At 35.8% G+C, this 27,960-nt stretch overlaps 1 protein-coding gene across 2 annotated transcripts; it reads left to right on the forward strand.

Annotated features, from left to right (window-relative positions):
* The first annotated feature begins 23,092 nt into the window (after window positions 1–23,092).
* LOC127091873 (deSI-like protein At4g17486) lies at window positions 23,093–25,700 on the forward strand. Of its 2 annotated transcripts, none has more exons than XM_051030595.1 (4): window positions 23,093–23,435; window positions 24,401–24,644; window positions 24,858–25,145; window positions 25,221–25,700. In XM_051030595.1, exons 2-4 carry the CDS (start codon window positions 24,434–24,436, stop codon window positions 25,475–25,477), a joined length of 756 nt encoding a protein of 251 aa, XP_050886552.1. In that variant the 5' UTR covers window positions 23,093–23,435; window positions 24,401–24,433; the 3' UTR covers window positions 25,478–25,700. The 2 variants fall into 2 exon arrangements, with proteins under 2 accessions (XP_050886552.1, XP_050886553.1); XM_051030596.1 differs by lacking the exon at window positions 23,093–23,435 and adding an exon at window positions 23,481–23,715.
* The last annotated feature ends 2,260 nt before the right edge of the window (window positions 25,701–27,960 follow it).

Below are 27,960 nucleotides of genomic sequence, written 5' to 3' on the forward strand. Positions count from 1 at the left end.
ATGGATACAGAAAAGGTGGGATAGATAAAACTTTGTTTGTGAAGGATGAAGACGGCAAAATCATGATTGCCCAAATCTATGTGGATGATATAGTCTTTGGTGGAATGTCAGAGCAAATGGTAAAACATTTTTTTCACCAAATGCAATCTGAGTTTGAAATGAGTCTGGTTGGGGAACTGACTTATTTTCTTGGAATGCAAGTCAACCAAATGGAGGACTCTATGTTTCTCTCCCAAAGCAAGTATGCCAAAAACATAGTTAAGAAGTTTGGTATGGATAATGCTAGGCACAAGAGAACTCCTGCTCCTACTCATCTAAAGTTAACCAAAGATGATGGAGGGCCTAGTGTTGATCAATGCTTGTATAGAAGCATGATAGGCAGTCTTCTATACCTAACTGCAAGTAGACCTGACATTTCCTATGCAGTTGGAGTGTGTGCTAGATACCAAGCAGAGCCCAAAGTGAGCCACTTGAATCAAGTCAAAAGGATTCTCAAGTACATCAATGGGACTTGTGACTATGGGATGCTGTACTCACATGGTTCTGAGCCTGTCCTATCTGGGTACTGTGATGCTGACTGGGCTGGGAGTGCTGATGACAGAAAAAGCACATCAGGAGGATGTTTCTTCTTGGGAGACAATCTCATATCTTGGTTCAGCAAGAAGCAGAATTGTGTATCTCTGTCCACTGCAGAGGCTGAATACATAGCTGCTGGAAGCAGTTGTTCCCAACTGGTTTGGATGAAACAGATGCTCACTGAGTACAATGTCACTCAAAATGTCATGACATTATTCTGTGATAATCTCAGTGCCATCAATATTTCCAAGAATCCCATCCAACACAGCAGGACCAAACATATTGACATTAGACATCACTTCATCAGAGATCTGGTGGAAGACAAGGTGATTACCTTGGAACATGTAGCCACTGAACTCCAACTGGCTGACATATTTACAAAGGCTCTGGATGCTACTCAGTTTGAAAACTTAAGGGGCAAACTGGGAATATGTCTCTCTGAGAACTTATAGCAACCAATGATGTTTGGGATGTATTGTTTAATATCTCTGCCTATTAAACAATTGGAACTATGCTCTGATTGGTCAACAGATCATAGCTATGCCACTTGCAACAAGTGTGGCAACAAGAGGTTAAGGAGATATCCTAACTTGAGGCGGCATATGCACCTGCAGGAGTTCAAGGACACTGTTCATGCAGGAGTGGTTCTGGATGTCAGACACAAAGTCATGGCATCTGATATGGCGGTACCTACTGTAAAGCAAAAGTGTGTGACAACTTGATCAAAGCTGTGAAGCAAGATCAAGTGGGTGTTAACTTGGTTGAAACTGTGAAGTAAAACCAAGTCTGTAATTCTGTCATTTATGTGTAATTCTGTTTAAGTTATGTTGATCTGTAGTTTAGAGTGTTGCTTTGGCAACATTTTTGCCAAAAAGGGGGAGTAACAGGTGATACCCCAGGACAACAGATTGTTTTGCTAAACAGATATTCAGGACAGATATTCAAGATCCTCTTATCCAGAGGTTGTGCTGTAGCAGATGTTCCACTTCTATGAGTGTGAGTTTGTTTATGTGTGTTGCAACTAGAAGGTTTTATTCAACTTCTGTTTGTGTGCTGATGTGTGTGAAGTTTTTATTTAACTTTCATGTGTGTGAGTGTGCTGCCACTCTGAGTGTATTAGCTAGGTCTATTTCCTGCTAGATGTGTGATTTCCGCTGCTATGAACTCTGTTGTGGGATCAAAGTGTTTTAGCCAAAAATTTGCCAAAGGGGGAGTTTGTAGGTGTTTGATTGGCTGCATTGTATGGTAAAACACTAGCTGGATTCTAATGTCTTGACTGATGTCATGACATGCTGTGAAGGTGTTTATGTGACTGCATTGTAGGTTAGAATATCTAGTTGTACTCTGATGTCATGACACACTTGAGTAGGCTACTGCAGGATTAGCTAATACAGGATTTATTGAATGTCAAATTGGATGTGGTGACATTCATCCCTGTCAGCAGATACTGAGGAATAGAACAGTTGGTGTTCTGTTAGAACTCAGTATTTATTTTCAGCCTGGTTATCAAGGAAATACCAGATCTGGCATAAGGCCTACTGTCTGAATGTCAAACTGGATGTTATGACATTCATCATTGACAGCATATACTGAACAATAGACAGAGTGGTGTTCTGCTACACTTCAGTATGTTTATCAGTTTGTTCTTCAAGAGGATAACAGAACTGACTTAAGGCTAAATGTGTAAATGTCAAATTGAATGCTTTGACATTTATTAATGTAAGTTGTTACTGTAGAATGGACAGATTGGTCCTGTACAATTCAGCAAATTTGTACAGTCTGTTTTCAGGAAAAACAGACTTAGCATATGGACCTTGATGTCAAGCTGAATGTTGTGACATTCATTCCTGACAGCATATGCTAAATTGTAGGTTGTTTAGTTTTTCTGTTTCAGCTTTTTCTCAGGCTATTCTTCAGGGATTCAACAGCTGAGAGAAAATCCAGGAAATCAACAACCAAGCTACATTTAATGAACCTAACAAATAGCCTATTTGTTAGTAACCTAGATGTGGAATTTAGGGGAACTCGCGTGTCCTTAAATTCAGGAGAATACAAGTACAAGGCCCAAGTACTGCAATATAAAAGGAAGTCATTCCTTCATTCAGAACTGGGGATTTTGAGGCGTGAAGATTTAGTGTGTCCATCATACTTCACTGCTGTATTTTTGTGAGTCTTGTATTAGACATATCTTGTAAGCCAAGCTATTATCACGTAGATGATTGCATTGGTATAGGGTGTTCATTGAGTTGTAAGTGTTGTGTCACTCTAAGCTTTTAAGCGTGAGTGCTGTGTATCTTGATTAAAGCTGTTAAGCACAATCAAGAGTTGTTTGAAGTGTGACTTCAAAATTGTCTTTAATATTGATTAAAGGTAGTAATCACTGAGGTGATTGAGGGGGAGTGAGTAGGAACTCTAATCTTAGTGTAAGATTGAAATTGCATTGGGTAGGGATTAAGTGAAGAGTTGTAAACGGGGGAGTTTAGCTTTGAATTAATACTACTAATAGTGGATTTCCTCCCTGGCTTGGTAGCCCCCAGACGTAGGTCATGTTGGACTGAACTGGGTAAACAATTACTTGTGTTATTTACTGCACTTACTGTTTTCTGCATAATCCTTGTCTGCGCAGAATTGGATGTCATAACAACCCGTGTGACATCGAAAGTCTGTTAACTAGAATTTCAAATGTCATATTAAATCGCAGGTTTCTAGACTCACTCTACTTGAATACTTTCTTGATTTAAGTTTATTGTATTGCTTTCACAGTTGGTAGTGGAGTCTTTAGTGACACCTTCTATGAATCACCAAAGTTCCTTTCATCTTTGCACAAGTTTCAATTCAATTTCTTGTTCTGATGTTTCTAATGTAAATAAACCTAGCACTAGCCTCTTATTGTACTACAAGCTAGGCTATGCTTATTTTCCTGCATTAAGCTTGCTTTAAAACATTGTAACATTCTTATATCAAATAAAGATAATACTATATTGGTGATGGTTAACTATTTATAATGTTCCTTTTGATGTTGTGCATACAAATCTTTGGGGGACAACACCTTATTCCTCTAGTTCTAGTTTCCTTTATTACATTGTATTTATTGATGCATACACCAAGTATACTTGGATTAATTTCTTAAAACACAAGAAATAAGCTCTTTATGCTTTCAAACTTTTTCTGAGATTTGTCCAAATTCAATTTCACACTAAGATTAAAGCCTTACAATCATACCATAGGAGATAATTTAGACCATTTACCAAGTATCTCTCTGAGCTAGGAATTTCACATTGACTTACGTTCGCATACACCTCTCATCCAAATGGAAATGTGGAAAGGAAACATAAACACATTGTATAAATAGGACGTAAATTATTATCTCATTATTACATTCCCCTAAAAATTTGTGACCATAACTTTGCTACATCTGTACATGTTATAAATAGACTTCCAACTGACGGACTGCCAAAGTTTCAGTCTCCTTATCATACCTTGTATAACAAGTTACCTAGATATGGAATTCTCATAGTATATAATTGTGCCTAATTTCCTTTCACTGGACTTTACAATAAACACAAACTAGAATTTATAAGTCAATAATGTATTTTTCTAGGTGTTTCATCTCAACATAGAGGTTACAAGTGCCTTAACAAGTCTGGGAAAATCTTCATCTCAAAAGACTTTATCTTTCATGAACACTCATTTCATTTCCCTATCATGCTTCCATTTGATTATAGCATTTGTTGTAGACTTTCTAGTCGCTCTGAGTCTCTTTACCTAATGTCACTTATTTTGAAAAGTGATTGTCACCATCAATACATAGTTCCACTATCTCTCCAATTCTTCAATTCAATTATCATCCTATGCTAACAAGGGCCAAAATATATCATTTTAAGCATATGGCTTTCCTTAAACATGTGGAACCTACATATGTTAAGCAAGCTCTCTCTCAACCAGCTTGGCATCAGGCTATGCAACTTGAATATTATGCGCTCATGGCTAATCCTACTTATACCCAGACAACTCTCCCACCTCATATAAATCTTGTGGTATGAAAATGGGTATTCAAGGTAAAATAGAATCATGATGGCACTGTGGATAAATGCAAGGCTAGGCTTATAGCCAAAGGCTACTATCAAAATTTTGGTTTTAATTTTAATAAAACTTTTTCTACAATTGTGAAGCCTATCACCATTCAAGTGATTCTTACTCTAGCATTAACCAACAAGTGGTAAATGCAATAATTTGATATAAATAATACGTTTCTTAATGGTTCTTTACACGAGGAAGTATATGTGTCTCAACCACCTGGATTTGAGAAGCAAAGCTCTACATTAGTTTGCAAAATGCATAATCCCTATATGGTCTTAAGGGAGCCCATATGGCTTGGTATGAGACGTTAACTTAGGCACTAATTCACTTTGGTTTCATTCATAACAAATGTGATCACACATTTTTTATCTACTCTCATCAAGGAATCACTCTCTATGTGTTGGTTTATATGGATGATATTTTGATCGCATGCTCTTCCCCTACTCTAGTTCACAAGCTCATTGATTCCGTTCATGCTACCTTTTTCCTCAAGAAAATGGGAACACCTAAATATTTCCTAGATATTTAAATAAAACACCTATCTATCAGTGGTATTCTTCTCACTCAAACAAAGTATATTCGAGTTCTTTTAACCTGAGTCAATATGGGAAACGCAAAAGGTGTTATCACTCTTATGCTAAGCAATTGCAAACTAAGCAATCACGGGTCAACCATTCTCTCAGATCCTCAATTGTATCGTTTCATGGTTGGCGCCCTTCAGTATGCCACTCATGAGGCTAGACATTGCCTTCAATGTAAATAAAGTTTGTCAATTCATGGCCTCTCCATTGAAATCTCACTAGTCAGTTGTCAAAAGGATCATATGATATCTAAGTGGCACCATTAACCATGATTTTTTGGTATCTCTAGTTCCATTTTTTTTGCAAGTTTTATCTACGAGCCTACAATGATTTGGATTGGGCAGGTGACCCAGATGATCGTAGATTTACGTATGGATCTTGTATCTTTGGATTGAATCTTGTGTCGTGAAGCTCCAAGAAACAACTGCTTGTCGATAGGTAAAGCACAGAGGTTGAGTATTGTGCATTGGCACACACGACTTCTGAATTACTTTGGATGGAATCACTTTTTACTGAACTTGTAGTGTCGTTTCTCCCTCATTCATCTACGTGATAATCTCAATGCAATACTTTTGTCACATAATCCAATTTTTCATGCCCACACCAAGTACATTAAACTCGATATTCATTTGTGCGTGAAAGAGTGATCTCCAAGTGTATGAAGATTCAACATGTTCCAAACTCCTTGCAAATTGCAAACACACTTATGAAACCTCTTGACACAACTGTTTTCCATGAGCTTCACACCAAACTCAAAGTTGTGACATTCATCCCTCCTTGAGCTTATGGGGAGTATTAGAAGAGTAATTTGTAGCCTAAAACATATAGCATTGCATCATGTGTGTACATATAAGCTGGTGTAAAGCACCATGCATGTGCATGAGTACATATATGTGCATGAGTACATAGGAGTGCATGGAGTACTATAAATACTAGAGTCATGGCTTTGTAATAAATTAACTTATATGTGCAATAATGCAATGAAGTTCAAAATCATAATTCTACTAGAACATTTGTTTTTTCTCAAATATCTAATATCAAAATCCACTACCAAATCAAACTCTCATACTAGTTGATGAAAACCAATTAAAAAATCTCCAAACAAGTGGAAACACACACGTCCACACAACAAAAGAAAAATCTAATGACAACTCACATTAAATGTAGTTTAACACTATAACTACATTCACAATCTTACAATAAAATATTTTACAATACAACTCGCATTTTTTACGAGGAACAAATTACAGTCCCACTCACACATTCCACGCAAAAAGTTGTAAACTCTCTCAAACTCTTAATACACCTATATAAGATTATAGATGTGATGAAAAACAAAGTCAAGTTTAACTCTATATAATAAGACTACTCACTTCTATCTTCTTCACACTGCTGAATATAAAATTTGGATAGTACCTACCTACTTTGATACAACAATTAATTGCAACCATATTCATCTTACATGTCAATTTAAAAAAGGAGGTAACATTAACTGTTCTTTTCATATGTTTTTGTATTTACATGTGTAAACACATGCAACACAAAAACCAAACAAAATTTGATCAAAGAAAATACATGGGAATGGAAAGGCACGAGACGTCCATGAAATCTATAGCAATAATGAAATGCTAAAGAAATACAATAACATGTATAGTTGCCTTTACTTTAGGCAATTTAAATGCTTGTGTGAGAAAAAAGTTTAAAAAATTACAAGTTTAAATTGTGAAATATATATACATATTTTAAGATTAATATTGACACCTATACACCTTACACTCGATAAGAAAGAAAAAAAGCTAGAGGATAAGTGCAATCGATGTCAAACTTAGTTTTTTTGTTTTAGGGTGTGATTGATTGTAGTGAGAAATTGAGAAGAGAGAAATAAGAAAGAGAGTGAGAAATAGATGAGAGAGCTAAGTGTTGGATAAAATTTGAAAGTACTAAAATATTCTTTTTATTAAAAAGTTTATTAAGTTTTTTTATTTATATTAATTAATATCAGATGATTAATTAAATAATTTGTCTTGATCTATATGATTTGATAATTTAAATTCATAAATAAATAAATTAAATCAATCAAACTATTTTAGAGCATTTATTTTATTTTAAAAAATATTAATTTATTAAGCTAAATTAGTACGAAGATAAAAAAAATCACATCATCAATTTATGTGGAAAAAAACAAAGAAATGTGTGTAGTGTTTACGTAGAACAACAACAATAGTCATTAATTTTCTTTTTGCAAAATAAACAAGGAAATGAAGGGATAAGGGTATGTATGGAAAGTGGGAAAAAAATTGATGCCATAATTCTATCTCTCTTCTCTATTTCTTATCATACTAATGTATTTCTCTTAAACTTCTCTAAGTTATCTCTCTCTTCTCTATTTCACTCATACCAAATATAGGTTTAAAGTATTGAGTTTGAGTTTTGTAAACAATGTACAGTATAAAAATGGGAGACTTTTTTTCTCATTATATAAGCACATTTGAGTTCAATCAGATTAATAAAAATCTACTGTGATTTTTTAATATCGATACTAAAGTAAAGTCCAATTTAATGTATGTGAGTTAAACCAAAGATGTTGAGTAAAATGTCATCTTTTAATAATTTTATGTGCTTTTTTTTTACACAAGCAAATTCATATTATTTTATTAATCAATTGTTATTTAATATAAGGAGGAATTAAATGGAAATTATTATGTCTAAATCAAGAATTGATCGCTTTTGCTAACAAGTGACCAATCAAAATCATTCAGCGCTTAATAGACTTTATCTCAAAGTCGGAATGAATTGCTAATAATGACTTAATATTAGAAATAATCAAGCTAAACTCTGAGTTACCATAGTTTGCGTGGATAGCTTGCACAATCAATTGGGAGTCACTCTCAAAAGTAACAAACTTCATTTGTAATTAAATGGCTCCCATCATGGCCTCTTCCAAAGTCAATGTATCAGCTTCTATAACGGAGTAACGATCTCCATCCCAGGCTATACCCACCATGATGAACCCACCGTTGCAATCTCTATAGCACCAACCTCTATTCGTTGAACCCCTTGGTTGTTAAACTCGACATCAACATTACATTTCACCCACCCTACTCTCGGTGGTTGCCACACGATTTGCTATTGGGTTTGTTGATCATTATTATTATTGATTTGGAAGTTTTGTGTCATGAACCAATCCTTCAAAATATGGAATGTCTGCATATATAATTTATTCGCCTCCTCCTTCTCATTGTTCCAAACCCAATTATTTCTATTTTCCAGAGCACCAATAACATCACAATTATTCTACCTATGACCATCTTGTCCTCCTTACTACATATGTCATTAATGATCGATCTTGCATCATTGGAGGTTATAAACGGGGAAAGATGATGTACTTTAATCCTGCCACATTCCAACACTGAGATGAATGAGCATAATCAAAGAAAACATGTCACTCATCTTTCACCCCTCATTCACATGACTGACATATTTTAGGACACTAAACATTGTGTTATCTCAGTGGATCTCGAGTAAAAAGGCACCCACGATATATTTGCCAAAGTAAATATTTAGCTTCTGGTGGGGCTTTTATTCTCCACAAACTACCCCAATCTCCTTCGACACGTCTCCCTCTTTGACTACTTTGAGTGCTCATCCACAACGTGTACCCTATTTTAATGCTATAGGTACCACAATGCTCCTCACTCCACACCAAACCATCCTCACTAACATCTTCGTTAAGGAGCTCTTTCTCAATTCCATAACTACATCATGAGGAAACAATTGTTTTATTTTCTGAACATCTCATTGTTTATCATTCATAAGCATAAGATTTGCCACCTTTATAGTGTACACTTCTTGGCTTCATGGTGCACAGACCCACCCTTTTCTTTCACTTGTCAACCAAGACTCAGACATAACAATAATTTTACTTACATCCACTATTCTCGAACGACGCCCTAGGATAAGAACCTTTCTCGCTTTCCATAAACTTCTCCAGACATAGCTAGGATTATTACCAAGACTAGCTTCAAAAATCGAAGAACATGGGAAGTACTTAGCTTTGAAGGCTCTAGCTACCATAGTATCCGGTTGCATCATGATATTCCACCCTTTCTTCTACGTATACTCTCCAGTCTGATGGGTGTCCAACATGTGCTTGGTACGGGGACTTACTTGGGGTTTCCTTCTGATGGATCTTTTCCACAAGTATACGAAGTGTATCAGAGTAATATAAAAGGTTGTCGAACCCACAGAGACCTAATGGTCAATCTATCATTTTCTATTGCTACGGTATTTATCTAAGGCGATTGTAAAAGATTTGGAATAGGAACAACAAAGTAAAAATAATAAACTTGAATAAATTCAGAAATGTAATACCGAAATGTGGCTCTCATCGATCAACAGTACTCTTATTATTCCTAAGTATAACTACTTACGGGGAAATGTTTTCTTCCTTGAAAAAGAACTAATTAAAAAGGAACTGTTGCTCGCGTATTTGGAACCGAGTTTTACTCTCTAAATTATATCGTCCGCTCTTGCGTGCCTGGTGCGCATTGCGTTAGAGTAGTGAAAACCTTTTTTAGAAATTAGATTCTGTTACTTAGTTAAAAAATGGTTTTGATTGGAAATTTTAAATTTAAAGAGTTCCCAACTTTCGCTCGGATACCGAATTCTAAACTTATAAACGCGTCCGAAAATAGTTTTAAAATCACTTTCTAGAAATATCAAATTGTCCTAATTAATTAACAAAGTACTCTCGCGGTGTTTCTTAATTAAAAACTTACCAATTTTACCTTAGGTATCGGACGACTTTCGATCTTGCCCGGCGTATCTACGATTCTACTCTTGTAGTAACTTGACCAATTTAATTTCCTAAAAATTGAGATAAAAACCAAAACAGCCCCGATAGTAAGCCTAAAGAAATAATAGACTAAGTATCGTCTAATCGACAGTTCTCACATTCCAGCATCGGTAGATTAGCTCGACATGGTCATAGTAAACAATAAAGCGAGGTATTGAAAATTAGAATTAAATATAACAAGTGATTCAATTAAAATTACGAGCGTGCGATGGAATAAATTAAACTTTGAAATTAAAGTAGGGCGAGAAAATAACAATTAAAATAAGGCGAGAAAATAACAAACATGCAGAGTAAATAGACAAAAGAAATAAATAAACCTGATAATAATAAGAACCTGCTCCAAACGGAGTCTCGTATATGGTACAGGAATAAATTGAAGGAAAGCTTGAACGTGAAAGTAAATGCTGGCAAGATTAAAATAAAAGTGCTCCAAACTATAGTACTCCAAACCCAATAACAATCGCAATGCAATAATCCTCCGGTGTGAAAAATTAAAGCTCTCGAAAATATGAATATATGGCTTAAGTTGTACTAAGTTTGGATCGTGTCAAATGTGAGTTTCAACCATTATTTATAGTGTTACAAAGCCCTGGGAACCAAGTCAATGGTTGTTAAATTCGTATGAGAGAAAAAAGGGGGAAATGGGGAAGAATGCTTCAATCATTTGACCGCTTCGCTTTTATAGGGGATGGAGATCGCCATACCCCTTGTGGCGAACGCCACCTTCACAAAACATGGAAACGTGGTCTTTGTGACCGTTAGGTCATGGGACACATTAGCCACATCATGGCTAGCTATATGGCAAATGCCATGCTGGTCGTTGTGAGTGCAAAATATGCATTTTTCTCCGTTTTTCATCGGATTTGACTCATTTCTTAGCATACGGTTGTCATATGGTTAAGTACCTGAAATCCAAACAAAATACCAACATAATACTAGAAATGAAAATAAAACGACAGTAAAACATGTGCAAATCGAGACAAATATGCGGTGTGTTTCGGTGTTATCAAAATCTCCCACACTTAAACCATTATTTATCCTCAAGCAAACATTCATGCTCATAAGAAGAAAAACAGTGGTGCTCATGTAATTATTCCAGGATAAAGACTATAATTCGCTCAAGGTCATATTAATAGTTACTAACTCGCAAACTAAGGGTACCGTAATAACATACATCGCGTTTGCGGTCATAAATCTCCTTCCTATACAAACTAATTCGCATCATGTCATCATGCCTAGGCATAACTTACTCATCCAATTTTTCATCCTTTTTCATTCAGGCGCAATCACATTAAGCTCGTTATCTATACACACACAACAAACGAACCTGTTAGTGACTATGATCCATATTATGTCAAAATTTTGATGAATATACAATATTCTCAACGGTTTCACAACCGTTAGGCTAAGCGACCGGGTGAGGGTCACCTAACTTAGAAGGCGGATTCCTTTTTCTATTTCTTTCTTTTTAGCACAAGATCATTCACCTATTTGCATCGGTCCGCTTAATCAGTGGTAATTCAGATGATGCTGACTGCAAAGATAAACTACTTAAAGACTTATTTATGGGTGATATTTCAAGGCCATGGCATAACAAGTATCCAAATAGATCTCTATAATTAGGAGGCTTATGGTGTTAAGACGATACTGATCTTTTGGGGGTTTTCCCAAGTCTCTACAACCTATCTTTAATTTGTCTAATAGCCTAAAATTTCAAAATAAACACTTGTTTTCTTTTTTCAAGTTTTTTTTGGTATGACTCATGAAATGGAAGAATTAATAAACAACAGAAAACCACGCATAAAGACTCGACAACACATGGAAATGACACAACAAACAAACAAAACTAGTGAATGAAATCTCAAGCAATAATACTAAAACAGTAGATTTAGCTAAAAATGATAATGAACAAAAAATAAAAACAATAAGGTTCCTCTCTCACACTTAAATCGAACAGTGTCCCCAATGTTTAAATCAAAGGTGAAAAAGGAACGGTAGAACCTGGATGATCTGCTACTGATGGCCTCGACTTCTATCTCTTGTCTAGCCATGATGTCGTAGGCGACAACTCCTGCTCCGATGGTGTGAACTCTAGGATATCTGAAGATGTTGAACTCGTGCCGACAGTGAGGCGTTGGACACCTATAGACTTTGGAGGTTCCCTAGTATAGACGCCTGGCTAGCTTTCACATGAGACAAATTGTGTGCCTGTGAAGCTTATAGACGCATTTGTTGAGCTGCCATGGTGGCTTGGGCTTCCAACATTAATCATAGGGAGAGGTCTATTTGGCATTTTGATTATCGCATGAACTCCATCATGTCTTGTTGTTGCTCATACATGGCGTAAAACAAGCCATCACACTCCTCCTCACGAGCGCTTTGTTCTCGCAGCATGTCTTCATCATAATAGAAACCAGATGAGGTACCTGCAAAAGGGTTAGAAGGACCATGTGTAGTGTGTGCAAGTGAAAAATGAGGGGGGGAGTTATGAATGGAAGACATGTTTCTCCGATCATACTCATCACCGGTATCATCATCATCTATTACATCCCGATGGATATTTTGGGGTACTTGCTTAGTGGCTGGGGCGGCATGCAAATCATAAGTCCAATTTTCCCTCCTTTGCACGTCGGTATGATAAATACAAGGTAAAACAACACACTTGTTGGCTTTGTTCTTAAGCATGAGACGGTATCCTCCTTCCTTCCTAACTCTAGACAGTTACTGCTTTCCGAGGAATTATAGGTCAATGGTGCAAGGTGGTAGAGGTTCTAAAGTAGAAAGTTCCTAATCGATCCCCAGAGAACGGTCAAAGGAGGTAATCAATCCTCCAAAATAAATGGCTCCATTCTTTTTAAAAATTGCACACATGTGGGCCACAATGAAGGGGGACAAGTTTAATGGTCTCAGTGTGAGTGCAACTTGCAGATAGAATATCTCTTTGGCATTCAACTTATTTGTTATTCCCGGCCAAAAATGGTATACGCCAACATTTGGCGAAAGACACAGATGGTCGGGTTATGAAATTCTGATGCCAAGTTACCTTAAAAGTGTTCGTAGAAAAGCCTGTTAATTCTTGCCAGAATGTACCTGCCTCAAATTCCCAATCAGTTTCTACAGGTGCTTCACACGAGACACCTTCCCTGTGAGGAAATATCAATAGCTTTGCAATTTGATAAGTAGTATATTCATATTCCACATTAAGCATACGAAATTTAATTGTGCCTGCATTGCTTGTTGTGTTTGGACTAACAGAGTAGATAAGTGAACTTAAAGACTCTCGTGTCAATTTCACGTAAGTGCGGTCTCTACGTTCAGATAGATCTTGCAATCCTAATGTCTCTACCAAATAATATACATTATTGTAAATCCATATCATGTACAAGCAAGCGTTGTCGACATACCTCATGGAGAAAATGTCACGGCTCAACAAATCTTCATATTTCTTCCTTTGCTTTGTGACATCCCTTCCTTGTCGGAACATGATATTTCCATCACTTATTGCTTCCATTGTTGATTTTATGGGAAAATGGAGAATTTTGGTGAATATGTGAGAATGAGAGTATTTGATTTTGACGTTGAGGAATTGGTGGAGAAGGTAGTGGGAATTAGAGTTATGTATAGTAAATTTGAGTGAGTGGGATTTTTATGTGAGTTAATGGTGGAAGAAAATGGGTTTGGGAAGAAAAAGATAGGTTGAAAATGGGGGAAAAGTTATTTTTTGCTTCTATCCCGTTTTTGAAATTCTAGGACCCGTGGCGAATGCCATATGTGTAATTTCAGCAGATGGGCTGTTGTTGTGAATTTTGGGATTCTAAGGGTGTTTGGGTGCATTTTAGAGGGTGTTAGCAATTTCTTGAAGGCTTGCTTTGCTAGATTGTCAAAACTGAAAAGTGGGACTTGCACATGGGTCAGAAGTAATAATAATACCAAATAATATAAGTGGAAAATTAAAAAATTAACTGGAAAATTAACTAAAAATAACAATGAATAAATATGAAAATAATCCTAAAAATTAATGTTAATAACGGAAGAAAAATATGGAATGAATCTAATGGACGATGAAGTAAATAATGGTAGTAAACTAAATCTAATTGCGATGAAAATGTGTCTAAAGACAATGAAATAAAAAGACGGTGAGATATAAATCCTCCCCCACACATAAGCTAAGTGGTGGCCTCAATGCTTTAACGTATCAGGTGTGAAGGAGACTAATGGAGAGTTTATTAAATAGACTTACGCGAGCGATCCCGATGTGGATAGAATGCCCGAGCTTCTGCGATCTGGCATGAAAGACTGTGGATCTCCTGGTAGAGGTAATATGTTTCTTCGACATGAGTGTCATTAGCCACTTCTATCTACAAAGTAAGGTCAGTAAGTTCTTCGCGAAGGGCAACCATCTCCTTGCGCATTGCATTGAGCTCACCGTCAAGGTTACGCCTTTGTATAATGACATTAGAGGATAATACATTTATCCGATCTGAGGGGTGTAGGGTGATACTCAGGGGTAGCAGGGGTAGCAGGTTTGGTTGGTGTCTCTCTTTAGGCCTCTAAAGCATAAGTCCAGCTCTCCCTATTATGGATATTGGTTCTCTTGTGGTGTGGTAAAGCAAAGTGGTGAACGAATTCATTTTTAATGAGGAGTTTGTAGTGCTAAGTGCTAAAGAAAACTCGTCTCACCAAGCCGCGATCTAGACAATGGTCTAAGTCTATAAGGGTGTAGCCACAATAAGGAACTAAGTGAGAAAGCTGGTCCAAGAGGCTTAGGGAATAAGCAATGTAAGTAAATGTCCCACCTACATGAATATGTCATACGGTAGATAATGCAATACGCTCTAGGTCTTCTATGAGGAAGGTGCCATATTCAACAGGACGGGATTGGGTGATGCAAAAGAGAAAAAATATCTCCTCTACGCTGACAGGCTCACTATTTTCACTTCTACCGAAGAAGTTTTAGGCTAACATCATCTAAAAGTACCTAAATGTCGGGTTATAGATACGGGTGGAAATCTGGATGGATGGGTCGGGGTTTCCCCCGCCGGTAATATGACTCCAGAAAATATCTAACTCTTCCTGCATAAAATCACAATGAGGAACTTTAGCGACAACATTGAGTCTGCTCTAAAATCCTAAAAGGTTAGTAAATTCCCAGTGGATAAACTTATGCTCATGCCCAAATAGTCTAAAGGTAATTAGTCCCCTATTAAATCCACTACCATGGTTAGGCTGGTGGGTAAGTGAAGTAAGGAACTCTAGTGTAAGGTTACGGTAAGTGGCGTTCATGGCCTCAGAATACTCATCCCACTGGAGCTAGTGACACATGTATCTAACAGAAGCTTTGAGCCCTAGGGCTTCTAAGAAAATGGGGTCAGGGTATCTAGTGAGAAGCAAAGGTCTATCAGATAAGACCGCATAATGTTTCCTCTGGATGTCATCTCTGAATTGAACGTGCATGTCATTGAAACTCTGCATCCTGAAAATATGGTTAGAAGGAATAAGCAATGTAGAGCGATAGGACCTGAAATGTAAACATCACACAAGTTAGTCCTATTATGAAAATAAATAAATAATTCACCATTATATATATATATATATATATATATATATATATATATATATATATATAATAAAGGGAAATTGTGGGTTACCTCCCATGCAACATTTTGTTTTATGTCGACAACTCGATGATTGTTTGAAATTAGGTTGTTGGTGCAACAACGTGTGGTTCTATCAACGTATGGCGAGAATAATAGGTAGGAATATTACTGTTGTTATAATGTTTCAACCTTTGTCCATTTACAATGAAAGAGCCAGATGACTGATTTCGAATCTCAACGATGCCAAATTGCATGACCTTTGTGACTTCAAATGCTCTTGACTATCTAGAACGTAACTTACCTGGAAAAAGGCGCAATTTGGAGTTGAACAGAAGTACTGGGTCACCAACATTGAATTCTCTCCTCGTGATTTTCTTATGATTTCATGCTTTTGTTCGTTCTTTGTAAATTATTGCATTTTCGTATGCATCACGATGGAGTTCATCCAATTTGTGGATATCTAGTATGCGCTTATCAACAACTGTGAAATAGTCCATATTCAGGGCTTTGATAACCCAATAGGCTTTGTGTTCTAATTGGAAAGTTAGGTGACAAGAATTTCCATAAAATAATTTAAATGGGGTTGTCCCTATAAGGGTCTTAAAGGCATTTCTATAAGCCCATAATGCATCTTGTAGCCTAGAGGACCAATATTTTCTAAAAATGGAAACAAACTTTTCTAAAATCTGTTTTATTTCCCTATTTGACACTTCAACTTGTCCACTGGTTTGTGGATGATAGGGCGTGGCTATTCTATGTTTCATATCATACTTTTTTAAGTGATTCTCGAAAATTCTTGAAAAGAAATGCGATATGCCATCGCTTATAACTAGGTGATGGACTCCAAACCTGGGAAATATATAGTTTTTAAACATCTTAATAACCACTCGTGCATCGTTCGTAGGTGAGGTGATGGCCCTGATCCACTTTGGTACATAGTCGATAGAAACGAGAATATACTTGTTTCCCATAGATGATGGAAATGGACCCATGAAGTCGATTCCATAGACATCAAAGATTTCCACTTCTTGAATGTTCCTTAGAGGCATCTTATTGCGTCTTGAAATACTTTTGGTGCATTGGCACCAGTCACATTTGATTATGTAAGCATGAACATCGCGCCATAAAGTTGGCAAGTATAGGCCTGCTTGAAGGATCCTAGCGTAAGTTTTTGAGGTGCTCGCATGTCCACCGTAAGGTGCGGAGTGGAAATGAGTTATAATGTCATTCACTTCTTCTTTAGGCACACAACGATGAAATATGCCATTTGTTCCTCTCTTGAAGAGAAGGGGTTCTTCCCAGTAGAATTGTTTTACATCATGGAAGAACTTTTTCTTTTGTTGATAAGTCAAGTAAGGAGGTAGAATATCGACTGCGAGATAGTTAACGAAGTCTGTGTACCAAGGTGTAGTTGTTACGACTAGAGTAGTTTCGATGTGTAGTTCCAACTTATCAGTGTCATCGTCGTGACTTGTCCTATTATCGACTGAAGCTATTAATCTTTCATAAGTGAAATCATCACTTATAGGAATAAGGTTTGGTTTCAGATATTCGAGTCTCAAAAGGTGGTCAACTACCACATTTTCAGTCCCCGTTTTATCACGGATTTTCAAATCGAAATCTTGTAGCAAAAGGATCTAACGAAGTAGTCTAGGATTTGCATCCTTTTTGCTCATAAGGTATCGAATGACAGCGTGATCGGTGTATATATTAATTTTGGATCCAACTATATAGGAGTGCAATTTGTCTGCCGCAAATACTACTGCTAGTAGCTTCTTTTAGTAGTTGCATAGTTTAGTTGGGCCGCATTTAAAGTTTTGCTAGCATAATATATCACATGTAGTCTCTTGTCCTTTTGGTGTCCTAGAACAGCACTAACAACGAAGTCGCTTGCATCACACATAATCTCGAACTGTTGGTTTCAATTTGGTGGTTGCATGATAGGTGCAGAGATTAGTGTGTGTTTTAGGATGTTAAAGGCTTTGAGACATTTTGTCGTCGAAACGAAAGTCGACGTCTTTCATTAAGAGACCACTTAAAGGTTTGGTGATTTTAGAAAAGTCTTTGATAAAGCGTCAGTAAAAACCAACGTGTCCAAAGAAACTTCGGACTTCCCTAACTATTCTTGGTGGTATGAGGTTCTCTATCACCTCAATCTTAGCTTTGTCGACCTAAATGCCCCTTTTCAAAACTATGTGTCCCAGAATAATACCTTTTGTGACCATGAAGTGGCATTTTTCCCAGTTTAATACTAGGTTAAGTTTTACGCATCTTTCTAGAATTATTTCTAGGTTAGCAAGGCAATTTTTAAAATTGGATCCGCACATCGAGAAATCATCCATGAAAACCTCCATGATCTCATCCAGGAAGTATGCAAATATTGACATCATACATCATTGGAAAGTTGTGGGGGCATTGCATAGTCCAGATGGCATTCGTCGATAGGCAAATGTTTCATAAGGACACATAAAGGTTATTTTCTCTTGGCCATCCGAGTGAATAGGTATTTGGAAAGATCCGTAATATCCATCTAAATAGCAGAAATAAGAGTGTCTAACTAAAATTTCAAGCATTTGATCAATGAATGGAAGGAGAAAATGGTCCTTCCTAGTTACTTTGCTCCACTTTTGATAGTCGATGCACATGCTTCATCCGCTTTCTATATGTTTTGCTACTGATTCCCCTTTTTCGTTTTATACAAGTGTGACACCTTCCTTATTTGGTACCACATGTACATGGCTAACTCACTTACTATCATAGATCTGGTAAATTATACCAGCATCAAGCAATTTAAGCACTTCTCTCTTGACCACATCACTCATTATAGGGTTTATCCTTCTTTGGTATTCTCTAAAGGGTTTAGAGTTTTCCTCCAGCATTATCTGGTGCATGCATACAGACAGACTTATCCCCTTTAAGTCATAGATGGTATAGCCTAGAGTTGTAGGGTATTTTCGTAAGACATCCAAGAGTTGATTAGTTTAGTCACTATTTAGATTCACATTTACTATAACTGGACGATTTAGTTCCTTATCAAGAAACTCATATCTCAGATTCTTAGGTAATTCCTTGAGCTCTATTGATGGTTTCTTATGATCATGCATATGGTTTAGGGTAAGTGATAGGCATTCGTAAAGACTGTCATCCATATACGGTGTCATTGATTTAAATCCATCATCTTCCATTATGGGTTTCGAAGGAAGTTTTATTGTTTCGGTGGGTGCTTCTATATCCAACTCTCTTATGCACTCATCAATAATATCGATGGCACAACACGAGTCATCAATGGCAAGAGCTTTTAGAAATTTGGATAGGATGAACTCAACTTTCTCGTCACCTACTTCGAAAGTCATTTTTCCTCTTTTGACATCTATTATGGCTTCATGAGTTGATAAGAATGGTCTACCTAGAAGAATATGGATATCTTCTCTTCTTTGATGTCCATTACGACAAAGTTGGTAGGAATATAAAGTTGAGCGGTCCGAACTGGAATATCTTCTAATATATCGATTGGGTACTTAACTGACCGATCAGGCAATTGAAGGGACGTCCTAGTTGGTTGCATATCTCCTAGGTTTAATCTATTGCGGACAGCTAAAGGCATCAAACTTACACTTGCGCCCAAATCCAGTAGTGCTTTGTAAATAACATGTCTTCCTAGGACACATGGTATAGAAAAACTTCTTGGATCTTTCTCTTTCTTGGCTAATTTGTTCTCAGCAATTGCATTGCATTCTAAAGGTTTGGGATCGTCAAGCTTGTGCTTGTTTGTTAAGATGTCCTTTAGGAATTTAGTGTATGATGCTATTTGGGTAATAGCCTCAGTGAAAGGTATTTTGACGTGAAGTCTTTCAATTACCTTTATAAACTTCTTATATTGGGTGTCTTGCTTGGTTTGTTTAAGCCTTTGCGGATATGGAATAGGTGGTTTATACGGAGGGGGTGGCACATACACTTAGGTATCATTCACTGCTTATTTATCTTTAACTTCTTCTTCTCTTTGGTTCACTAGTTCTACATGTTTTTCCACTTCTTATTTTTCTGGTGTAGTCACAATGTTCCCTTTTGGTAGCTTCAACTTTCTTAGTGAGTTGGTGTTCAACCTAGGATCTACGAGTTCCTCATATGTGGTTTCGCTTCGCATGGAGATGGAATTTGCATGGACCTTAGGGTTAGGTTGAGGTTGTCCAAGGAATGATCCTCCTAGCGTAGCCTGAGTAGCTTGTTGTTGCGCTACTTGAGAGATTTGGGTTTCCAGCATTTTATTATGGATTACCATAGAATCGATTGTGTTACCTAGTTATGTAATCAGCCCATTAATATGAATGTTTTGATTCATAAATTCTTTATTTTGTTGAGTCTGAGCCAAAATGAAATTTTCCATGATCTTTTCAAGGTTTGATTTCTGAGGAGTAGCTTGTATAGGCTGAGTCGGTCTTTGAGCTTGGAAACCTGGTGGTCTCTCAGGTGTATTATTTTGAGGAAAAGTAGAGTTATAGTTCTTTTAGGAGAAGTCTGGATGATCCCTCCATATGAGGTTGTAAGTGTTTGAATAAAGGTTTCCTTGGGCATAGTTGACCTGATTTGGGCTTGGTTCAGCTAGAGGATGGCACTCGGCAGTGATATATCGTGGAGTTCCACAGATTTCGCATTCGGGTTATACTGCAAGTACGGTAGTTGTAGGGTCATACTCCAACGTCCAAGTTAGTGAGAGAATAAAGAGTAAGGTGTAAGTGAGTGTGGAATCAATCATACATTTTACTTCCTGTGGAGTCTTTTATATATGAAGTTGGTTTAAATGTTCAAGGCTTGGATCATATGTGAGAGTTTCTCCTATTGGGCCTTTGATCGACGCAAAACAGGATTAACCAATGTTATTTATTATCTAATTTGATAAATATATTATAAGAGTTTTGCGATCTTGAATATGCACAGTCTATCTCTAAAGTTTAAGAGCAAACAATGAGAAGTTAACATGACCTTCTCTATTATAACTCACAAGTTCTAAAACTTACATGTCATGAATAATAGTTACATTGAAGTTTGACATGTTGAATTCATCCACTACTATAGAACATTCAATTTTTTTTTTACTTAAGCTTGTTTGACATGTTACAATTCATACACAACCACATATGAAATGTCATTGATAATATGATTGTTATTTAATAAATATCTCAAAGAAGTTAATTTGCAACCACTTCATCATGATGCTCTTCACAGAGAGAAAAAAGTGGCAATTGAGTCTGAATCATATTTTATCAATATTCTTATAAAAAGTGATTTGAGAGAAAACTCATGAATACTAGTGTTGCCATGTAACTCAATAGTTGAAATATGATCAACATAAGATGAGTTTAAATGAACATTAGTGCCAAGACGGATTATTAGATCTCAATATTTTTTTATAAATGAATATTAAGAATGAATGGTTAGAGAAATTTAGACTACTAAGAATGAATGGTTAGAGAAATTTATACTACTATTAGAAGATGAAAAGTTTTAACATGCAATGACCGCGTCATCTAAAAATGGTAGAATCATAAAAATCTAAAAAATCACAAAGATGATAAAAAAAATCAATTTTTAGAAAGATTAAAGTACACTCAAACTATTTTTGAAAAGACCCCATTTTTTTGGATTTTTTTCTTCAAATTTTTTTTTTCAATTAAAATACCATAATAATCATTTTTCCCCATAATTAACTAAAATACTCATGTTTAAAAAAAATCGAAGTCAAGAGGAGGCGCCTCAGTCACAAGTACATGGCCTAAAAGTAGAACATAGGCACCATACACACTAGCGACTATACCACCAATGCGTCAATGGACCTAGCGTATGTGTTATTACATAAAGAGGATGCACCAGTAGGGTTGACACCTATGTGTATTAGCTTTTTCTAAAATTAAATAAATAAATAAATAATAATAAAAATATTAAATAAAAATATAAAAACTAAATATTAATTTTATTTAATTAAAATAGAATTACATGCGAGAAAATTTTGTACACATATTTTAATGACCCGCTTGATCATAACGACCACCAATTCCACACCCCAGCGTTGTCTTTCGCTGTTGAGGCCTCCCACGATTTCCCTAAGGTGTTTGCTGCCTCCTAGAATTCACATGAGGTGTTTGGTGCAAGGTCTCTGAGATATTAGTGTTATCCATGAAATATAGCATCTCTTGCCAACTATATTGAGACGTGTTGCCGTAATCGAGTTCGGTGCCAATGTCACCGTAGTTTGGTAGTGTTGGTTGGATTACAATGGGCGGGTTGTTCTACTGAATTTGGACATTAATTCATTTTGGAAACGAAGTAATGATTGTCGTGGTGTTTGATAGGCATGTGTTGGTTGGATGCTTTGACGGTGTGATGTTTAGGTGCTTTCGTGGTGTGATGCTTAGGTGCATGTTGGTTTGGTGCTATGGTAGGATGTGGTATATGCCAAACACACATGGACACGTTGTCCCAATCTTGTAACAAGCTCCACAAGATAATTATTGTATGTACTCTTGATATGTAACCAAGAAATTTAATATTGAATACAATTTTCGGTTACAACAAAATGAACACAAACACGTTTAATACAACAACACGAAGAACAAATAAAAGGACTTAACACGTAAAACATATCTAAGAGATTACAATAATCAAAACAATATAATCGGATACATGTATCATAACACAAACATCATTGTCAATTTTAACTGACTACCATGCACGATGTGCTCCGCTATTCTCATTCGCAACGTTAACACTGAGACAAACCTATCAATTCTTCTAATTTTTTCACCATCTTTAATATCTCCGTCTACCCAACAGATCAAGCTCTTCTCAAGATGCTTGAAAGTCTAGATGTTTCCAAAGTCATATCTTCAACAGAGGCTTGAGAATCGAATAACAAACATATTCATCTCTTTTAATAATCATGTTAGAGAAATTGAGAAAAACTTAAAAATGAAATGAGAAGATGTGTGGAAAATGGTGGGAAATGAAAGACCTATTTATAAAAAATGCAAATACGCATAGGTGTGTCAGACCTATTGGCGCATCCTCTTTGACCTACATTACATGCGTCAGATCTATTGGCTCATTGATGGTACATGCGTCAAGCATTGTGACGCCTGTTTTTTTTAGTGCATGCGTCAGTGACTTGTCATCCTCCTTTTTACTGTGAATTTTTTGAAAGATGAATAATTTTGGTATATAGTAGAAAAATGATTATTATGGTAAAAAATAATTGAATAACTTTATTTTTCTATAAAAATAATTTATTTTTTGTGAGATAGAGACCAGTTATTTTAATACTAAATCATATTTTTTTTTAAAAAGCTTTATAAAAATAAGAACGTTGACACTCCTTGATAAATCACGTAGTTGTGCAGGCTTTTCAGAGTTACTCGTGTCTGCACGAAAGTCAGTAATAATATTATTTTATTTTTCCATTCATTCCTACACAATACCTCCACTCTTCAATCCTTTTCATTTTTTTTACCATAAAATAACACCAATAATAGTAGTAAATTAACTTCACTATTATTGTTTTGTTTAGTGTTTAGTTTATGCAATTAACAATGAATCAAGACACTGGATTAACACTTAACGTAGTATGTTAATCCTAAACTAAACTAATAAAACTCTTTCTTCTTTCTTATAGAATGTTTCATTTTAGTACTTGACAGTTTTCAGCAACTTTCTGATTTTCTCTCTCTAATGGAGCAACTCTCTCAACCTGAAACTGTAAGTTAAGTTCTGTTTGTTTTGGTTATAGCTTAAAATTATAATCGATTCTTGCTTATTTATGAGGTCACTGTTCTTCTGCATTTAGCATTAGCATTAACATTATCCACTCTTGAAGCTATTCCTTTCTTCTTTACACCGTGAAAGTGAAACTAACTAACACGTTTCTCGTTTTTCTCTTACTTTTACTGTTTTCTCCGTGTGCTAGATCTGAAAATTTAACCTACAATAGCTCTACTCTGAATCCTAAATGAAGTTGATTTTTTCATCTTTCAATTTGGTATATTTTTTTCTCCTAATTCCTGAAATAGCATGTGTTTGTTGCCTAGGAGCTATTTGTGAAGTGATTTAAGAATCTATTAGGGTTTTCTCTTTGTGGAAAATGCTAGCAGGATTTTCTAAATTCTAGGAGCTGTCTGCTGTTTTGCACAAGTTTTGTTGGATTTTTGTTGTGGTTGCTATCATGTAACAACCAAATTGTTGGAATTTAAGTTTGAGTCATTTGAGTTGTTTTTTTTAATCTGGTAAAGAAGCTGTTCAAAAGATATTATCTTAGTTGATTATTAAGGTTTGATAGGGGAAGTTAAATTTACATGTTTGGATGTTTTTAATTATAATTGATTTTGCTTTTAGAGTTGATTCTAACTTGAAGCTATAATTGGTAGTTTTCAAGTATACTACTTGATTTTGCTTTTAGAATTGATTCTAACTTGAAGCTATAATTGGTAGTTTTCAAGTATAGTTGATTTTGCTTTTATAGTTGATTCTAATTTGAAGATATAATTGGTAGTTTTCAAGTATAATTGATTTTGCTTTTAGAATTGATTTTAACTTGAAGATATAATTGATAGTTTTTGCTTCTAAAATTGTTTTTAGCCTCAAATTCTTTGTTGAATCTACGTTTAAATGAGTGTATTGAAACCTGAGTCATTTTACATTCAACCTACTTTTACCTAACTTTACAGGTACTATGTGAGTGTTGTTCCCCTTAGGGAAAGATGAAATTGAAGTCTAAGAAAGGATGGAAATCCATTGTACCTCTTCATTTAAAAGGAAAATCTGTGACTCGTTTTTCGTTATTTCGCAAAGTAAATTCAGCTAGCCATGGACCTGGAAAAACTCCTGTTTATCTCAATGTGTATGACTTGACACCAATGAATGGTTATGTGTATTGGGCTGGTCTTGGTATCTATCACTCTGGTATCGAAGGTGCGCTTCTATGCTTTAATGTCTCGAACTTTGATCTTGGCATATGCCAAAAGGTAACCTAGCTTTTTCTCAAATGTATTTGTGCTAAGTGGTAAGAGTTTGACTTTGTAACCTCGGAGGACCGAGTTTAAATTTTCTCAAAGATAGTCGTAGCTATTGAGTTTTCAATCAACACTTCTAATATTGACGAGCTGTGTTTCCTGTATTTTACAGTTCATGGTGTAGAATATGCATTTGGAGCTCATGACTACTCAACAAGCGGTGTTTTTGAGGTCGAACCTCGGCAATGTCCAGGCTTCAAGTTCAGAAAGTCGATATTCATCGGAACTACATCATTAGATCCTGTTCAAGTTAGGGAGTTCATGGAATGCGAGTCAGCAAGCTACAACGGCGACACATATCACTTAATTGCTAAGAACTGCAATCACTTCTGCAAAGACATATGCTACAAGCTGACCGGAAAATCAATTCCAACTTGGGTAAATCGGCTTGCCAGGCTAGGTATTTTACTCATCTTGCCTCGTTCAGATATGACAGTTATGATTTACTCATCTTGTTCACACATTGTTGTGGCAGGTTCGATTTGCAACTGCATTCTACCTGAAGCATTAAGAATTTCTGCGGTAGGACATGATCCTAACTATGAAGCTCGTGATAGCGAAAAGAGAAAGCTAAGAAGTGCTTTCAGTTCGCTGTCTTCGATCTCAATGCGTCAAAAGCAGTTATCGAAATCTTCATTGTTTCTACAATCACCTTTAAGAGGTTGCTTATCGTCGAAGTGGCCATCATGGGAATTGAGCAAGTCTATTAACCGTTCAGTCAAAGAAAGGTAACTGTTGTTTGGCTTTGTCCCTTCATCTATGAAATGCATGCTTGTAATTTGTAACAATTGTATTGTTACTATTTTATTTTTGAGGTAATGTACCATGTCTCTTGTTTGTGTTTGTATTTTGTAAGTAGGTTTATGTTTGTAATACATTTTTTTCCTTATTACTTTTTCCACATTTAGCTTGATGATTGTTTTTTATTAGTAAGAATCAAATTGGTATTCTAGAATTTACAACGCCCACACCATCACCCTGCAGAATAACCACTTGTGGTAACCTTGGTGTTATAATTTTGTTGTTGTTATAATCGATTGCGGTGTGCTAACCACTTCATGACCTTTCAGAGCCAGGACATCAGCCATCATAGTTCGATTCAGAGAGAAAACTGAACAAGACTGAATCGAACTGTCACATCTGTTAAAAAAACAACTGAATCATTAATGGTTTCTACTTAACTGAACCAAACTTTCATAAGAGTTCGGTAAACCGGTTCAGTATTTTTGCTACGAACTGAACCAAAATATATTTGAAGTGAAGAATGAAGTCACAATTGGTAACGGAAGAACCGGTTTAATATTTTTCAATTCGGTATTGCGGGATTTAAAGAGAATTAATCACTGAAACCAAACAAAAATCACAATGATTTATTAATAAGACAAAACGAGCCAATGATGAATAATGAACAGAAGAACAAGGTTTACAAACCTTCTTCATAAGAACTCTGTACAGTAAATTAATTAAACGATACCCAGTTTTGAATAAAATTGAAGCCGCATACTGAAATTAATTAACCGGAGATGATCTCAATATTAGGTTCTTGAAATTTTAGGCTTCATGTGAATCAGATAGGATCCCAGATGAACTAAAATCAAGCTTTTTGGTACGGTTATTTACAGTTTAGGTTCAGTTTCAGTTAGAGAACGTTTAAAAAATGATGTTTCATTTCTTGAATTCATGGAATAGTTCGGCAAATGAAATAAAATCAAGCTTTTTGGTACGGTTATTTACAGTTTAGGTTCAGTTAGAGAATCGTTTAAAAAATGATGTTTCATTTCTTGAATTCATGGAATAGTTCGGTTCGTTTAAAGATGGTTAAGTTCTGTTCGATTCAATTTTTTAAAACCCTACATTATTTTCTTTTGTTATTTGGTGTTCAAGAGACTATTTTATTCAAATTTGTTGCCGCTAACTAAAATGTGATATGTAGCCTTCTACGGTGGCCAGAAGCCTAGACATGTGCCTGCACGCCGCCACCAATCTCGCCCATGCGCCGAGGCGTGTGATCCACACACCACCCTTTGGTTTTTTGTTTTACAACGGCATTTGATGCATTAGATTCGGTTTTTTTCTTTATTTTATTGAGATCATTTTCAGTTTGAGTCTCGTGTTTTTGTTAGTTATTTGTTTTCCGACGTATTGCTTCGTTGTTATTTCTATTTGTCCGTGTAGATTTCTTTATTTGGCGTTGTTGAAGTTATTTTTTTCCCTTGCTGAAATATCATAACTATAATTTCAATTCCAAAGAATAGTGTTGTTGAAGAGGATCCTCTAAAAAAATCTTATTCCATTTGCGTTTAACTATAATTTCAATTCCAAAGAATAGTGTTGTTGAAGAGGATCCTCTAAAAAAAAATCTTATTCCATTTGCGTTTTAAGGAATACTCTTTATTTTTACACACAAATTGTAAGGTAATAAAAACTATTTGAATTTGTATACTTCTATTGAATTACGATTTTTGGATCAATGTCTATCAAATTCATCTTACTAAGAAGGTTCAGACCATATTGTCTGTACAAAACACTAACGGTCCTAGACATCATTACAAGGACAAAACATCAATGATTCTTATTGCAAGCATCCAAATAGACTAATAGCTCATATCTTTGGTCCTTCCCAAAATAGTTTTCATCATGACGTGACATTAAATGTACCACTCATTCTATGATCCAATTGTCACTCTTATCTGAGTCGCGACTTTAATGTCATGGAACATTATGACCCAAAGTAAGACTTGACTCTTTTCATCAAAACACACCTAAATTATATTGTCCTTATAGGTCACTTGTTTTAGGGATCGTACTTTAAACTACTTCACTCATTAAGACCTCTTGAAGGACTGTGGAACATAATGTCCTACTTTAAACTACTTTGCTCGTAGAGACTTCACTTGAGAGACCATAGACTAAAATAATTTCGACCATACCCAAATTGCTCGGTTTATCAATTATCTAACTTATAAATAGCATGGAGGGTACTTGGGCGTAAAAGAACGGGGTATATGTTGTTAATCTCAAAAAACAGCGCAGCACAGTCAACCCCAAAATGACACTTACATGCTGAAAACATACTAGTAAATATAAATAAATAAATAAAATTCAAATTTCATGAAATCTTAACTCTTAAGTAATAAAATACTTCTAAATACGTAATAGCATACTTTCAATTTCAAATACCATTAAAAGGCATAAGTCTTTAGAAAAAAAATATT

This window comes from Lathyrus oleraceus, chromosome 6 (genome assembly GCF_024323335.1).
Source record: "Lathyrus oleraceus cultivar Zhongwan6 chromosome 6, CAAS_Psat_ZW6_1.0, whole genome shotgun sequence".
Lineage (NCBI taxonomy): Eukaryota > Viridiplantae > Streptophyta > Magnoliopsida > Fabales > Fabaceae > Lathyrus > Lathyrus oleraceus.